The 17,234-nt window shown below is 43.3% G+C and overlaps 1 protein-coding gene and 1 pseudogene across 1 annotated transcript; one reads left to right on the top strand and one right to left on the bottom strand.

Annotated features, from left to right (window-relative positions):
* Positions 1 to 2: 2 nt before the first annotated feature.
* Positions 3 to 8,552, top strand: TRIM25 (tripartite motif containing 25; the record flags this gene model as incomplete). The annotated part of the gene is made up of 9 exons (XM_035891623.1): positions 3 to 251; positions 1,292 to 1,387; positions 2,248 to 2,481; positions 2,995 to 3,151; positions 3,779 to 3,862; positions 4,273 to 4,338; positions 5,020 to 5,046; positions 5,396 to 5,500; positions 6,205 to 8,552. Coding segments are annotated over 9 exons (1,551 nt in total), but the record flags the coding sequence as incomplete, so codon positions are not given.
* Positions 8,553 to 15,141: 6,589 nt separating this feature from the next.
* LOC104123745 overlaps positions 15,142 to 17,234 on the bottom strand; it is a 4,374-nt pseudogene continuing 2,281 nt past the window's right edge.

Raw genomic sequence — 17,234 nt, 5'->3', positions numbered from 1 at the left:
CGCAGACCTGCCTGACCTGCACCGCCTCCTTCTGCTCCGAGCACCTGCGGCCGCACCAGGACAGCCCTGCCTTCCGCGACCACCAGCTCTGCCCGCCCCTGCGCGACCTGCAGCAGCGCAAGTGCCCGCAGCACAACAAGCTCTTCGAGTTCTTCTGCAGCCAGCACAGCAGCTGCATCTGCTCCCTCTGCCTCCTCGAGCACAAGCTGTGTCACACCAGCCCCCTGCAGGTGGCCAAAGCCAACGCCGAGGTGAGCGGCAGGGGGGGCCGGCCCTGCCTGGGGCTGGAGCACCCTCTGAGGGGCATCCCGGAGCTCCCCTTTGCTGCTCCCCTGGGGCCTGGTGGGTCCCTGGGTGCTGGGGTCGCGGGCGGTGGAGTGCCAGGGGGAGGCTGGACCAAGCCCTGGACTGTAAATCTCCTGTCTGCCCTTGGCAAACTGTTATCCGCCCTCTGACGTGAGCTTGAGCATGTCTTCGGAGTCGTTCCTTGCATTTTCCTCCTCTCTCCAAGACTGTGCTCTGGGGGCCTGGGAAGGTGCTATAGTGGGGTTGACAGCCAGCTGCTGTCTTGAGCTGGGCTGACTGGTGAGGCCTCCCTCAACTCCGAGCCTCTGCCGCTGCACGGGGTTCTTGTGTGGCCTTACCACAGGCCGACTGAGGGACTGCTGACAGACATTGCTCCTGGCTTCTTAAGTAGCCTAGTGAGAGCTTTAGCACGTAGATAAAAGCTAGGCGCAAGTTCTCCATGGAGCAAAATGGAAGGAAACCTGGACTTCCTATCTTACAGCGCAGCTGAAAATCAGAGGGTAGATAAGTAAAGCACGCTTGAAAAGTTTAGGTGGCCAACCTCCCATCTGTTCAGCAAGTGTATATACTGCTTACCCTCAGAAGTCCTCCTGATTTAGTTTAGCAGACTAAAGGAATAGGTAATTCATATCTGGGCAATAAAATTCTCAATTAAAACGAGAGGGGTGAACAGTCGTGTTAGCCTACTGCCCAAAGTCCAACCTGGGAGCTAACAAAGTTTATTCTTCGCACTGGGAGCTGCTGTGCTGATGAAAGCGCTCAGTCCTTACCAAAAGAGTGAGTCAGCAGTGTGCGTCTTGCTGTTGGGAGGGTGCTGGCTGCACAAACCATATGTGCAGGAGAGAATTTTACATCCTGTACGGCTTAAGGAGCAGTAGGTTTTAGGTTATTTAAAACTTTCTGTAAATACGATTCTTAGTGAGCATGACTGAGAGCAGCCACGGCAATGCTTCTCTGAAATACTTTCTGATCTCTTCTGTTGCAGTCGGCGCTGAAGAAGAGACTGATGGAGCTGCATAACCAGATTGAGAAAGCTGCTCGAGCGATGAGCACTGTGAAAACAAACCAAAGCCAAACTGCTGTAAGTGGGTAACTGTTCAAAATGCTGTCAGGTTGCTTGGCAGACGCTGGCCACTGCATGGTGTTGATGCTTGTGCTCTTGTGGCAATGCCTGTAGTATTGAGCTGGCATTGGCTGGAGAAGATGTTATTGGGAAGGAACAGAAAAGAGGCATTTTGGCAGAGCCAGGTGGCTCTGTGGGAGATGGGAGTGACCCAACCACCGTGACACACCTGACCCATAACGGGGCTCAAACCTGTCCTTGCCTGTGGCACCAGAAAGTGCGTATCTGCACAGCCCAAGCTAAAGGATTTGTGAGCTGTAAGGGCTGCACCAGCGATGAAAGCTGGGATGTCTCTTCCTCATAAATTACCGCAACTAATCCTTGCTCGTAGCGGATGGTTGGGGTTGCTGTTTGTGCTGATGGTGGGATCAGCTACATCTCACTTGTACCATCCTTTCTGAAGTAGAGACCAAGAAACTGAAAAGCTGCCGGGGTAGTGCTTCTGTGCTCCTCTGCAACATCTCCCGGAGGATGACAAATTATTTCATGTTAATCAGAGATGCCAGAACCTTGGAGGCAGAAAGAGCTACAGCCGTGCAAGTGGGTGTGCGGTGTCCTGGCAGTGGCACAGCCCTGTCCCAGTGTTGGTAACTGCCAGATGGCATGGCCAAGGGGTCTGGAGGCTGGCAACTGGCCTGTTTTCTTGGGAGTAAGTGAGTTTTCTTTCGAAACTGCACAGAAATACATGGCTTTTCTATGGCCTGTTTTAAGCAATTGAAGCCTACGTGTTCCTGAAAGGCCTGTAGTAGTAGAAAGCAATACTTTGTCCACAAGCTGTTCTTTTGAAACCAGTGTCTTTCTGTTCTTGTCCGCTCCAGGAGACAGCTTCCAGAAAGAAAGATTTGATCAGAAGTGAGTTTTCAGAAATTAAAGCTTTAATTGAAGAAAGAGAAAATCAGTCCTTAAAAGTAATTGCAGATGAAGAAAAAAGAGTGTCCAATAAGTTTGATTATGTTTACGGTGTTCTGGGAAGTAAGAAGAATGAAATACAATCTCTCAGAGATCAGATTGAGATGGCACTGACTGAAAGCGATGACATTCTGTTTTTGAAGGTAATACGTCCTTTAGATGTGAATCCAGCTTTTCATGTTTCTAGAAGGCAGAATCATAAAAACCCACTGTGGTAGTCCTGCTCTCCAGATGCTTTCAGTCAAATGATAATGCAGTCATGTGCAAGAACCTGCTATAAAAGGATGTGCTGATAAGTACACAAATCTCAACGAAAGAGCGCTGTAGTGAAGTGGTGTCTGGTAGCTCCCCCCAGTTCAGCCTCTGCCACAAGCAGAGGGGCCAGTGAGTGAGCGAATTCATCTCCATGAGGCGTTGCACCTCCATGTCGTGGCATTATCTAGTAGATATTTCTCACTGCTTCAGATCTCGGTTGAGAATTAATGCCTATGGGTTGCTGCTGAAATTTTGTGATGGGTCATGTCTGACTGTAGCCTTTGCTCCTTTGATTTAGAGATAAATGCACAAACCCCGCCCCATTTAAAGTAACTTGCTTGTATTTTTCTATGTCTGCTACACAAGGTGGTCTTCATGTGATCTTCTATTTCACATTTCAGAGGGCAGCAGCGCTGCAACGGATGTCAGCAAAAGACGCTTTCATCCCTGTAATTGAAATGAACCAAAACTTGATACATTCCACTTACGAGTCTGCCATTAACCTTAAAGACACGGTGAAACTTTCAGTGACTCAGTGGAGGGAGAAAAGACCAGAAGGTACTGTATCACCAGGAGAAGTGACATTTTCTGCCTTTGCTTTGAGTTCAAATGAGACATCTTCCCCCTCCAATCCAAATATAATTAAAAAAAAAATAAAGCGCAGCAAATACAGTTGGTTAATATAAATTGTCTTCCAACTTCTGTGGTCCTCCATTTCCAAAAAAGTGCTATAGTCTGGCCTAAACTAGGAGAAAAAAGTGTGCCAGTGTCTCTTAACTTTTATGTATACTTGGACAAGCTGATGATTATTGTGATACTATGCCCTTCTGGCACAGCTCAGCCTTCATTCTTTACAGTAATTTATGTTTTTATTCTGTATTGGGGTTGGATGCAGTTAGGATGTGGATTTGAGGGGAGACATAAAACCCTTTTGAGTGATAGGACTATGGTTACTCAACTGTAAAGGTGCTGATCATACAAGTGTTGTAGAACAAAGCCCTGCCTGCCAGGTTAAGCAAAAACATCTTTTGGACTGGGGCATGGGTATCTTCTATGCAGCTTCCATCTCTGCTGAGTATCACTTCAGTTCTATTCACGACTGAAAAATAAGAGTGAAAAATGTCCTTGCTCATGTGTTACTGTTCCTGGCAATACAAACCATAACGTAAAATATCACCATTGCAGTAAAAGTACCAGCTGGGAAAACTAAGCCCCTTCCAGTGGCTTCTGCAAACAAAACCTTTGTTGGAAAAAAGCTTCCAGCACCACGTAAGTACTAAAGAACGTCATCCTCTTCTAACTATGGTTTTACCATTAAATAAGAATTCAAGCAGTTACCCAAGAGCTGTTTGCTCTAGCGGTGATGCAGTGATTATCTGTAGTGAGCACTTGGGCATGGGAAAGGGAGGGTATTTTTGGTATTTTAGTGACGGATGCCTCATGAGCTGTGAAGCAGCAAGCTGCAGAGATACAATGGTGCGTTAGCCTCAGTGTGCACCTGTAGTGTCAGCGCAGGCTGTAAAGCAAAGCAGAGCCTCCCCGCCCTCTGGTTCCTGGAGGTTTTGTTTTTTTTTTTTCCTTTTGTACTAAACATCTGTTGGCTTGTTTGATGGGTGTTGTATGTATGCTGCTTATGAGCTCTTCATGTTCTGTTTTTTTTCTCTCCCCCGCCTTGAAAGATCATACCCACAAAGACAAAATCCTTCCCCAGATTCAAGCCACTTCCCCAGTGGAGGCAGATACCAGTAAGTGGTGATTAATAGGAGCCTTACTCAAACATTCTGCTGGCTGTGTCTCACTTAGTCTCAGGCTGGGGTGATGGAGACAGTCTTGTGGCAGGTTATACTGACACCTTTCAGTGTTGTTTTGTCCAGATACTGGTATTAATATGGCACTCTGGCCTGTTCAGAAGATCTTCCATATTCTCTTTTTGAAATAAATCCAAGTGTTAAGAAACTACTTCTGTTACTTTCACTGAGCTCTTGACATGTGGTCTTTTCCATCCACACATCCTGAGCATGGAGCACCAAATGGGGTCTGCTGTGGATTGCTGGAGTTGAATGAATTTGTAGCTCCTGTTGCTGGACTAGAAGATTTGTTGTAAAAAGAAAGGGAGTAGTTTATGCTGCGTGGGAACAGGCTTGTTACCGCTTGCCCTAATGCGCTGTGTCCTGCAGTAGAGATGAAGTTCCTTCCAGGCTTGTGGCCCTGTGAAATAGGAAGCAGATAGTACATTATGCTTCATGTGTAGCTTTACAGTATGGGTGTATTTGTACATGGCTTCAACATGCTGGACTGTCAGCTTAATTACTGCTGCAGCTTCAGAAGAGCCATGATGATGGTGTTAGAGGTGGCATAGTCTGTTGGTGGCTTTTCAGTCTTAGTAGAACTCATGGTTCACTTTTTTTTTTTTCCCCCCCTTCCAGAGGAGAAAAAGAAACCTATTAAAGTCGGTGAGTCCAAACTTTCAGCATACTTGTTCTAACTTTCACTGACTGCTCCTGAAAAGATAAGTAGATGGTTACTTGTATTGGTGTATTAAGCAAAAGTTTAACTCTTGCTCTGAGAAGGCTCTTGCTGAGAGCGATCAAGCACTGAAAGGATTGCCCAGAGACAACAGGGGATTTTCAAAACTTGACAAGACTGTGAGCAACCTGAGCTAATACTGAAGTTAAACCTGCATGGAACAGGCTAAACCAGATAGCCTCAAGAGGTCCACTCTGGCCTGAGGGTGTCTGTGACTGTTAAGCACGCAGGGGTTCTTCCCAACGGGCCTCACTCTCTTTTCTTCTGTCGACACAGCACCAACCACAGGAACAGTAAATGCTGCAGCTGCCCCTTCAACTAAAGAGCTTAAAGAGCTTATTGACAGCTTTCTGAAGAAATCCAGAGAGGAGCTTTTGCAGTGTAAGACACCCAATGTTACACTACTTAAAGATGAACTTTCTGCACTTATTGCACTGTTGGTTTATGCCCTCTGTAGTTAATGACAAAAATACTTTTGAGGGGGTCTAGTTACCTTAGTAGGTTATCCACTGGTTGTTACAAATGAAGTAAATTTTTGGGAGGAACGGGGAAGGAGGTTTCTAAGTGGTTCTTTTGCCAGATGTATAAAATTTGTCTTTGGTATTCATGTATCTTTACAAAGGTAAAGGAAGTCTTCTCAGTAATGGCTTTGGCTTCCCCCAAAATGACTGCATTAGGGTAGCCTAGAAATACGATGTATCGCACTGGGTTTTCCTTTGATATGAAAGGCAGGCTTTTATGCAAGCCCATGATGGCCTGCTTAAGATGCTATACCAGATGGTATACCATATGGTATACCTTTCACTGCCAGATCAGCAATCCCTTTCTTCTGCCAGCATATATTTGGGTGGTGAAGGAATCCCAAGGGGATGCAGGAAGGAAAAAAACATGCTCTCCATTTGCCTGCTGTGTAACACAGTGCTGCAGTTGAACCCAGCAGCTATTACTGTGGCCCTAAGAACTGCCTGCCCTGTGGAGGACAGCACAGCAGGGAGATAAACATGGAGAGGAATGAGTGCCTAGGCAGGATGGTACAAGTAAGTGCTTTGCTCTTCAGTACCTTCAAACAATTTGTGTCGTTGCAGATGCTGCTAACATCACGCTGGATTACAACACAGCTCATAACAAAGTGATTCTGTCTGAGAGGTATACCAAGATGTCTGTCTCAGACACCCCCCTGAATTATAACCACCACCCTCAGCGCTTCACCGATTGTTCCCAAGTACTGGGGTTCCAGTGCTTCAAGAGAGGCATCCACTACTGGGAAGTGGAACTGCAACAGAACAACTTCTGCGGCATTGGCATCTGCTATGGCAGCATGGACCGGCAGGGGCCAGAGAGCCGCCTGGGGAGGAACAGCAGTTCTTGGTGTATTGAGTGGTTTAATTCCAAAATATCATCCTGGCATAATGATGTTGAAAAGTGCTTACCCAATGTGAAGGCTACCAAGATTGGTGTGCTGCTCCACTGCGAGGGAGGGTTTGTGATTTTCACAGCTGTTGGGGAGAAGCATAACTTGATCTATAAATTCAAAACCCAGTTTACTGAAGCCCTGTACCCTGCCTTCTGGTTATTTTCCAGTGGCACTGTTCTCTCTCTCTGCCAAATGAAACAGTAAGGTCTCGTATCTTAATTTAGTTCAGCTAAGTACTTACATGCAGATAATCAGTCCTGCAGCAGCTCTTTGTATGTCTTAGTCTAAGCAGTCGTGAAGATTGTTTGCTTGAGACAAAAATTATTAGTTCTTTTAAGCAGTTTGGGAAATCTGCCGATTCTTTGGTCTGAATTGCTGAAGCCTTTACATAGTGATTTAGTAAAACATTGATAATAGCAAAAACTATGATGAAAGGTTTTGCAAAGACCTTGTTTGTCCTTCTAAAAGCAAAGTTAAGATATGAACCGTTGTTAAATGTCTTCAATAGCGACTGTGGCTTCTGTGGTTTGCTGTAAAGGATCCGCAGAGTTGATTTTTAGGTCTAAATGTGTTTCACAAGTAGCAATAACCCCACTGAGAAAGAAACAGGAAGAATTCCTTGGCAAATTCAGGTTCCAGGCTTTGAGGTAGGTCTCGGTGTTGTGTTTTTCTCTATTCACAGACTGTTTTCTGTAGTCAGGATTTGCAATATATGTGTTCTCAGTGTTTGGTGCCATGAGATGGCACAGAATGAACTATTAAAATCAGGAAGTTCAGGACTTAGAACACAAAGTTACAAAAGCCAGTGTGACAAATCTCATCAGAAGGGAAATGCAGAGACTTTGAGAGTCGATGGATAAGAAATGGTGTCAGAATCACCAGGAAATAAATTACATCAATTCAGAGACTGGGAATATGCCAGAGTGTCTTCAGGAAGACATCCTGCAGGGCAGTAGTGTGCACCCGGTAATAATACAGTTTGTGGGATGAAGCATTCTGTCTCATGTTCTGACCCAGAACGTGCTTCATATCTTCACACTGATGGCTCTTCAGTGGGTTTTTTTGTGTACTGAGGACTTTAGGGAGTACATTTTTGGCTTGCATGGGGAGCATAAATGCGCTGTTCACTTAAAGCAGGGTCTGCTGTCATAAAGCTTTTCCTCTTTGTGAGGCAGGATATTCTCTGCTGGTGTATCTTTAGTTTTCAGGTGGTAGAAACTGGATCTCCTGTATGTTATTGGGATTCTGATTTGAGGAGTCCCGAGACGGTGTACACAGTACATAGAAAATGCTGCTTCCTCTCTGTGTGAAGCCTGCAGGCAGGCAGGCGAGACTTCTGAAACATACAGGGAATTAGCACAGAGGAGAATATACTCCCATTCCTACTGAAATGGATTTTTAGTTCTCCTGGTGTTCTCTGCTTTGGGTTGTGGTATGTCTTCAGACGTCCTCGCCATGTACAGAGGAATCTGCACTTCTGCATTTCTTTCTTACAACTTTAAAACAATCAGTAGGCAATCAAGGTATTTGGATCTCATAGTTATTGGGCCTGTATCTTGTTGATGCCTCTGGACTTACCATGCTAGCTCTTGTAGTAGCCTATGGAGAACCAGGAAGCTCGCATGAGAGGCTTCCTGGACTTTGATTTGTAACATTCTCTCTTATGGGACTCTGTGAAATAAACCACAAAGCTACTGCTGGCAGTTTAGATGGGAATTGTTGGAAGGCTCAAAGGAACCTCTGTGACTACATTTCACATCAGCCAAAGTGCTTTAGAGAGAGACTTGCAGGAATTCAGACTTGGTGTCTTTACTTTTACCTGGTTTGTAAACTCAGTACTTTGTCAAGGATAGCGTAAGTCTGATAAGACTCTTCCATTTCTTTGGCTGGAATAGGATATGGAATCAATGGTGGACCTAAAAGTGCCATGGCTGTCTCTGGAGTAGTTGTATTATCTCAAGAGTCTCAGCTTTCCAAAGCACAGTCAGCACTAAAACTACTAATTCAAAAGGTGCTGAGGGAGGATATGCCCTGCTAGGAGCCAACAGTTTGGGGTTGGTTTTTTTTTTTTGTCTCTGCACTTCAGTTTTTCAGCTGTGAGGGACAAGAGCTGTTTCCTCTGAGAAATCCTGTCCCTTTAGCTGCCTGGCTGTAACGCAGGGCTGCAGATCCACTCAGTAGCATGCTGAAGGAGTACTCTGTCACCTTGTTCATGAGGGGAAAAAAAGCACACCGGTGGTTTCTGCAGTGGAGAAAGTCCACATTCTCTATTGCATGCTTCTTGACTTTAAAGGGGTGTCAATATTAACTCTTAAGTCTATGGGCTTCTTTAGCCATAGTCTGGAGTGATACTCAAGCAAAGTAAAGAGCAGCTTTTATTCTGCCACGTTGGACAAGGTGGGATTCTTTAAATGTGACACTGGTGTGTGACCAACAGTATAAAACACATCAGGTGTTCTGGATTACCACAGGCAGTGAAACAAGCCTGCCACTGTATTCCTGATTCTCTTTTTTTGTTTGTTTTCTTTTGTGCTATGAATGACTAGGAATGATAGAATGAGTTTCTGTTAATTTGGACTGAAATTTGAAACACGTAACTGAAATGCTGCACTTCTGAAAACTGTTGTTTTGGTTAGCTTTAGATATCTTGGATATATCAAAACATTGGGGTGCTATATGTTAGAAAAAATACTAGTTACAGCATGATAAATACTGGTTCAATATTTAGCCTCTTTAGCGTAACTGAAGTGTTTTTACTCTGTCAGTAACTATCTAAGGTCTACTGGTTTTAACCAAAATATTAACATACATGTGTGTATCTGCTATTCTTCTCTCTTTAATACTAAAAAGAACCCAATTTATCCAGCCTAGGAAAAGAAATAATTCTGGTGTTAATAAAGCCAAGAGGGTATGGAATGATTTGCATATTAATATACAAGTGAGAGTAAATGGAGAAACTAATCTGTTTAAATTTAATCTTTTCTTCAATGAAGCACATCAGTAAAATACTGATGAAAATACTTATTAGAAAAATAAACACTTATGTAGTTATAAACCTCTTGATTGTACTGATATATCAGCCATGTACTTCAGTATGTATACTGTATGTTACTTCATATAGATGTGTCAGCTAGACATCCTTGTTAGGGCAACAGACATGAATTTTATGCCATCTGTTTTATGACTCTGCCTGTAATGGTTTTAGAAACTGTTGTTGATCTTTTCAGCTGTAAAGTGAATGAATAGTGGCCTTTTGAACTCAATAAATATTCACGGTTAACCCTAACTGTAAATGTTTTCTTCTGTGCTCAGAGTTGAAGCAAGCAGTAAGGAAGGCAGAAATAAAGATGCTATAGTGTACAAATAACAGGTATTTTACTGCATAACTTACTGAGTTATACAAGAACTGGAGAAGAGAGAAAAGGAGGAGAGCTGCATAGGCTGTGGTATCCTCTAGACTGCCAAATGCAGTCCTAAATTATCTCCTTCACATGAGCTATGCACCCTTTACCAGTAACATTGCATCCCAGCCGAGGATGAGGGGAACATCCTATCCAGTAAACGAAACTGGAGAGCCTTTCAGGTAAGCAAAACCATGGTCATCAGCTGGAGGAAGCTAAGGACTCGGTATGTGTAATGGAATTGCTTAAGAAAGCCTTGGGCGACGCCCAGCATCTGCCAGTTTAAGTTACATCTAGAAGCAGCAATGGGTGATGATTCCTAATATTACTGAGTAAAATCAAACTAAAGGGTTTGTGGTTTGCAAGCTGCTGCCTCCCCTTGCGGCCAGTGGAAAGCAGCTCAACAGGGAGCTGCTCTGGTGGCTCAATAGACTTAAAAATTAGCCAAAACAAAGGCACCCACAAAACAAGTTACAACTTAAAGGTCTTCAAGTGAGTTAGGCTGATGAAGGTTTTGGGGAATAAACTCGCTGAAGAGTTCCCAGAGAGTCAGACAACGGTACTGCTTGATAAGCAGTGGTAGGCAGTACAAAAACTAAGGGGGAAAAAAAATCCTCATCTTCACTACTTACTTGTCCCATGATGTCCCTGGGATTAAGAGGTCACTTACTTAGGTCTGCCAGAGTTTGGCCTCAGTTTCCAAAGACAGACAGAGATTTTGAGCCTGTATAAACTTGACTGTGACTACAGCCTGGGTCTTGAGCAGCTACTGAAACCCCAGGGAAGTCAGCATGCTCGTTACTGATACAAGGTCTGTTTTCTTACTTGCTAACATAATTTCCTGTTGATCTAGCTTTGTGATCACTTTTTCACAGCAAATGAAACAACAGATTTGGACTCCAAATCATATTCTGTGGGAACATATGTGAAAACATTTATCAAGATGTTTCCTAATTCTTGTTTCTCTTCCTAAAATAAAGTCGTATTTGGCTAGTGTTTAACAGACTGTGTTTCTATACCCAGTTCTCCGATTCCCTCCCAATTAAGTGGCTGCTACTTCTCAACTAATCCATACATCAGCTAATGCAATGACCACACCGTGACATGTTTTGACTCCTATTTAAAGTTCATGTCATTTAGACTTTCATTGGCAGCTATTTTGTCCCATTAAAAAGTTCAAGACAGCAATTTGTGAATCTTGCTCAGCCAAGTAGAACAGTGAAAAAAAGGAATTATTTCAAAAGTCAGTTAATTGTGGCCTGTCAGGCTGCTCCTTGTTTTTTTCCAGGCCTTGCCATGGGCTCATGTCCGTCAGACCCATTTCCCAGGGCATTACATTGAAAATAATGGGTTTATTCACATCATTTACTGGACTTTGTGTGCTAGACACATATGTATATAATTTTATGGTGTAGCAATTCCATTTACATAAAATATAGGCAATTATGTGAGTCTGGCCAAAGCACTAAGGAAGGGTGGGAAGAGCCACCATTAAAATAATAAAAGCTAATTGAAAAGAGGCAGATAATTTAGGTGAAAATACCATCATAAGCAATTCTTGATCCTAAATTAGTTCAAGAGAACTGTAAGGAGGCAAGTTAGTTGTATTTTGTCTGTGTTTGTATTAAATTCCTTAATGTTTTTCAACATAAGAAAAGAATTTGTACTTTCTACAACACCTACATTCCATTTTAAAAATCAAGTAGTTCTTGGTGGAGGAAGAAAGGAATTTTTTTTGCTTTAGAGTTAGATTTTCCCCCCAATTTAGAGAGAGTTTCCACATTTGTCTGTAAAGCAATGTTGTGCCTTAGAGGCCTGATCCTGCAAATCCTACTTCTATTCTCCTGACTGCAACGAAGTAATTCATGTATGGTTCCATTTGTACAAAGTCAAAACCAAAGTTTTAAATCAAATTATCAGCAGTACTTTTTAATGAAGTGTTAACAGTTTCTCTTCTGGAGTCAGGAATATCATTCTTGCAAAAGTAAATCACTGCACTGTACTGAAACCAAAACTTATGACTTTGAAATGAAGAAAATCATTTAGAAAAACTATAAACGTTCTTGACTCTGACTCTCCATGACTATTTTGGAAGCCTCGCTAGATTTCAACAGAATGAGATCAAAATCATTAAAAGGGGAGAAAAGATAGACTCTTGGTCAAGGACAGAAAAAGAGAAAACTATTCCTCTTCCCATGTTGAAGTTAAGCACACAAATCTCAGTGCAGAATGCCTGAGAACACCTAGAAGAGGTGTTAAAACATGGGCTCTCTCACTGTCAGCAGAAGGTATTTATATGCTTGAGTCAGTGGCAAAGCTCGGCATAAACCTCCGATTTTGAGACTGGCACACAGCTCTTATGCCTTCCCACTAGAACTCTCAAGGTCTCTGAAAGCCACAACTTCGCCATTTCACACTGTGACAGAAGAGTTATCATCCTACTTTCTTATACAGAGTTCTTACCCTTTTGTTTGACACAAAAGTTGAGCTTACATTTCAGTGAAAAATATTGAAATGTTTACCTTAAAAATAATAATAGAATTGAAGAAAGGGAGTGAATGATTCAAACGTCTAACAAAGGGGAATAAGCCTGTACTCATATAATTAATTTCCTTCAGAATGGTGTGTTGAAAATTCAGTGCATTTGAAACTACACAGAAAAGGCAAGGTAGATGTGAGGAAAAGACCAGCTGCATTGAAAAAGGACCAAATCCACTTTGGGGTAAGCAGGCAAAAGCTCATTCAAATCAATCAAGATGACTTAGCCCACAGTATCTATCCACAAACCTTTACTTCATGGTGTTGGGCCAGTAATTTGAAGACTCGGATTCTTGCCATTCTTTTGTCTCTCAGTGAGTGGGAGAAACATCCTGTTCCTCTTTTGATTCTCTATCTACACATCAGGCACAAGTCCAGCAAAGAATAGATGATTTAGTGCATAAAGAGCCCTGCTGCTTTATGAAATGTTACAGATCAGAAGGGTTACGGAAAAAGCTTCACTTCCTTTCTGGAAGAGGCTGAAAGAGACTTAAACTTGCAGTGTCGAAGGGGAAAATGTTCAACAAGTTTTCCTCAGTAGATATAATTGCTTGACTTAAATTCAACCACAATAAAGAAAGAAGGTCACTTGCTTGCTTGCAGTTGTTCAAAAATGTGTTTTGACTATAACTTAGGTCCCCCCTTCCCCATGCTAGGTCTAGCTCAAATCTTAAAGTTGGCACTAATGAGAACTGGAACCCAAATTCCACCAACAACTCTCTCATTGCCTCAACTCTCCATATATGAAACAGTGATAGTATTTAACCCCTTCTGACCCGATTTTTGTGTATGCAGAGTTGGAGAAATTGATCCCTAAAGATTGAAAAAAAAAACAACCCAAACAAACCCAAAAACCTCCATGAAGATGAACACGAAGATGCTTTTCACATCCTTACTTTATTTTTAGGTATCTATTCCCTGTACACATGAATCACAGTGCTTTTGTAAGGCTGCCTGGCCCTACCTATCCATCTCGAAAAGAGGAAATTCCACAGAATTTTTGAGAAACAACTGAATGAAGAGTTTGTGCTATAAAAGATGCTTTCTCTTCTCTATGGTTCTTGAACATAGAATGACAAACTCCTGGGATGTGGAACTTCCTGTAATAGAATTCTGGAATCATACTGATTACGTCTCCTTTAGGATATCTAGGACTCTCTTGAAAGGTTTTATCATCTATGGAGCGAACAAGGAACAGAACAGATCTTACACGGATGATTGCTGCTTTATGGAAAATGCTGACTCTAACCATTAAGCAAGAACTATGGTCAGCTGTGGCTTAAACTCCTTGCTACTGTTCTTCACCTCTCTTATTCCCAATCCACCTTTCTATCTTTATAAATTGGCTTAGTTTTTGCTGGTTTGAACGCTTCATGCCCTCAGTACAATTGGTCTCTGCCTGTTCTTTTGTGAGGGGGGCAAATAAAGCAGTGTGGGCGAACTTGGGATACGTTCAATCACACACATAATGAAGCAGTGGGCATTATAAACTGCTTCCATAACATGTTTTGCTTCTGTCTGTTCAACCTCTTGTTGTCTGAGAAGTCTAAAATGAGCACATAAATGCAACTGCTGGCTCCTATTATACATAAACTAACACCGCCAGTGCAAGGAAGATTAATCCCCTTTAGTTTTTATTCTACTGTGGCTAAAGAAAGGACTCTATGGTTAATTTAGAAATTACGTGAGGTAAGATGCCAGGGGAAGAAACATGGCTTGCTGCCCTCAAAACTAAGTACTTGGAAAACCACAATATCACCGTAGGCTGTCAGAGCTTAAAACACCAGAGGGCGAAATTAAAACGCATTGACCTTACCACAGTTCCTTGCTGTGATAAAGGCAGCCCACCTTGTCATACTAGCAAAGCCACTGAAATTAAAGAGCGTATGACCTGATCTTACGTTACGTTTCAACTACTTCACTGCTTCTCCACTGATTCAAATTTTCCATCTTATCCCAATGGAAACAGTAGCTGCTTTGCTCCACTGTTACTCACGTCTGTAAACGTCCTTAGTCTTGATGTTGGAAGAAATTTGGCCCAAATGTAAACAGCAGTAGTGCTACTGATTTTTGCATTATTAAGTAGAGAAAATGGAAAAAGCTTTTAATGCACCATTGAATCAGTATTTCTTATTATTTCTGATCTTATGAAATATTAACTGCTCTGTTTTCTCATAAGGCATAAAACCTAACCAGTATGTCACTGAAGGAAGTTTGAACCACCCGAAATCCTTAGCCGAGTTACAAACAATTCACTCCCTCTGTAGAAAATGAGCTAGAAAGCGTGCAAATTGTGAGGGAAAAGAGAGACGGCATTTTCATAATTGGAAAAAAAAAACCAAAATGGATGAACAGAATAAAAAGGAACATACCAAGCACGTACAACCTGTCTATATGTGTGTCTACATGCATGTGACTTTGCTATGTGCGAGAGCCAGCAGCACACTTGTGAAAATTCCTTTCAGTTCAGTTTTAGATCATAACCTTTCTGCCTGCAGGAAATGAAGACCTTGAAAGAAAGCTTCTCCCTTCTAGGTTTCATTTTTTCCCCCCATTCAAAATGTTTTTCACACAGCTAGTTTCTCTCTCTTGGATCAGAGAGCACAGTCATGCTGTTATTTTAAGAAAAGCAGCAAATAAATCCAAATAATCAATGCATAAAGGCAGAATTACTTCCATTTAGTCAGCTTACCAAAATCACTGCTGCAAATGGCTGTAAGAAGTTCCACATTGCACAAGGACAGCACATAGCTAGAAAAAAAGAAGTTAGTTACTTACAACACTATACTATGTCTCATGGCTAAAGGACTGAATTACGAGAGGAAATGGGGCAGAACTACTAGCTTCAAGAGCACTATGATCAGATGCAAACCAAAATTCTTGTTATGGAAATATAACCGAAGCAAAGAAATAAGCACAGCAGTAGGTGGGTCCTGCTTTTTCAGAAATGGGATGGAAAAGAGCCCTCTTCAACCTCAGTGCTCCTTGGGTACATAAATGTGCGTGTGTGCGCGGGATAAGCACTATTAGGTGTGGGATTATGTTGGTGTAAGAATAGGAAAAAAAAGTAAATGAAGTTTCAAGCAATTTAGATGGCTCATTCCATTTTAAAGATCAGTCTGATTTCCAGTGACTGTCTTGAGGCCTCAGGTTCCTCATGAATTTAAATCCCTTCTGAACATGGGATTTAGGGTCCTAAAACCCACTCAGGTGTTCCCAGTGTCGGTACTGCCACGGGCTGGGGACACCCATGACCACAGTGCATCCATCCAGGACTAAGCTGGCTGCTAATGGAGAGACAGAGCATCTTTTTATATCGCAATCTTCCCTGCCATGCCTACAGGATGCCCCTCACAGTGGAAATCTGAAAACACCGCACCCGCTGACCAGCCAGTGAGCTGGCAGAAGGACCTCCCTTGCAAGGACAAACCCCTCATCCCGACACCGCTCCCATCACTAGGGACTCAATGGCAAGGTCAACAGATATCGGGTACCACCTTGGATCTGCCCCAGCAGTGGAGCCCCAAGGCTGGCCCTGCTCTTACCTTCAACCAGTACCATCTTTTTGAAGTTGGGGCCAGCAGTGCTCTGGTTGCTCAGCCACTCATTCTGGAAGCTGGCCATCTGGTGGCTGATGTCCCTCTGTGGGCTGGCCTGCAGAAAGAGGGGCACTCGTTGCAGTGTGCAGGCACTGAAGCAAGACACTCGGTGGGGTCGAGACCCTTCTGCCTCGCTTACCACCAGATGCAGCTGCCCAGCACTTTCCACATAGATGCCGGCACCCTGGAAGTCACTGGCAGGCTTAATGCAGACAGCAGTATGCCAGGCACCGGAGAGGCCGGACTCCAGAACAACATGCAGGGCTCATGCTGGGTACATCCATTCCAGGGAGCCCTTGGTGCAGTGCAGAGGGACCTGCTCCACCGCACAGGAACGGGGCTCCCAGCTCAAACCACTGCCAAGACAAAACCACCAGCCTGTCACAAACAATATCCATAGAACAGGCAGAACAGCCCAGCAGTCACCACCACCACCCTGGCTGCCCAAAGATCAAGGTCCTACTCCCAAGTCTGCCTCGATCCTAAGGACCTTTAACTTCCTCCAGCTGGGCTGCCTTCCCTCCCTGCTGGGAAGGGATTGCTCACACCTGGGGCTGCACCAGGGTGCATGGAAAGGAGCCTCAGCCCCTACCTGCAAATCCATGCTTGGGTGCCTGCAGCATCCAGAAAAATGAGAGAGGGTAACTTCTCTCTGCTAAATAGCAACAAAAACTTTCTGTGCAATAGGACCGGCCAACGCTCAGCTCTCCAGAAAATCCCACCTGTAGGTGGGTGGGGGCGAGAGCCACTGACTCACAGTAGGAGCTGTGCAATGAGTACTGATGTTATGTCTGAAAAATTTGATTTAAAAGCCTAAATTTAAAAATTCTTTTTAACACTTCTGATAAGAATTCATCAAGAAAACGTTCCTAATCAAAGCAGACTGTGCTGACCCCACTTCTGAGCTCAATAAAGCTGCTGCAATTTCACTTTCAGAAAAGTTACTTTTCTTCTGTCACTCATGAAAATCGAATCCATAATAGCAGAATTAATTAAAAGACACGTCAACAAAACGCAGCAGGAAGGGATGTAATTTTTGAGAAAGCCTGGTCACGTATTCTACCAAGGTCACAAAAGAAATCCCCAGTGAGGCAGAGCTGCCACCCTCACTACTCGCAACTGGCTGCTGCCTTTCTGTGTGCCACGGGAGAGACCCCAGGGAG

The sequence above is a fragment of the Egretta garzetta genome, unplaced genomic scaffold, assembly GCF_000687185.1.
Source record: "Egretta garzetta isolate BGI_Z169 unplaced genomic scaffold, ASM68718v1 scaffold213, whole genome shotgun sequence".
Lineage (NCBI taxonomy): Eukaryota > Metazoa > Chordata > Aves > Pelecaniformes > Ardeidae > Egretta > Egretta garzetta.
The sequence above is the reverse complement of the archived record's forward strand: the minus strand, read 5'-3'. Positions and strand labels throughout refer to the sequence as shown.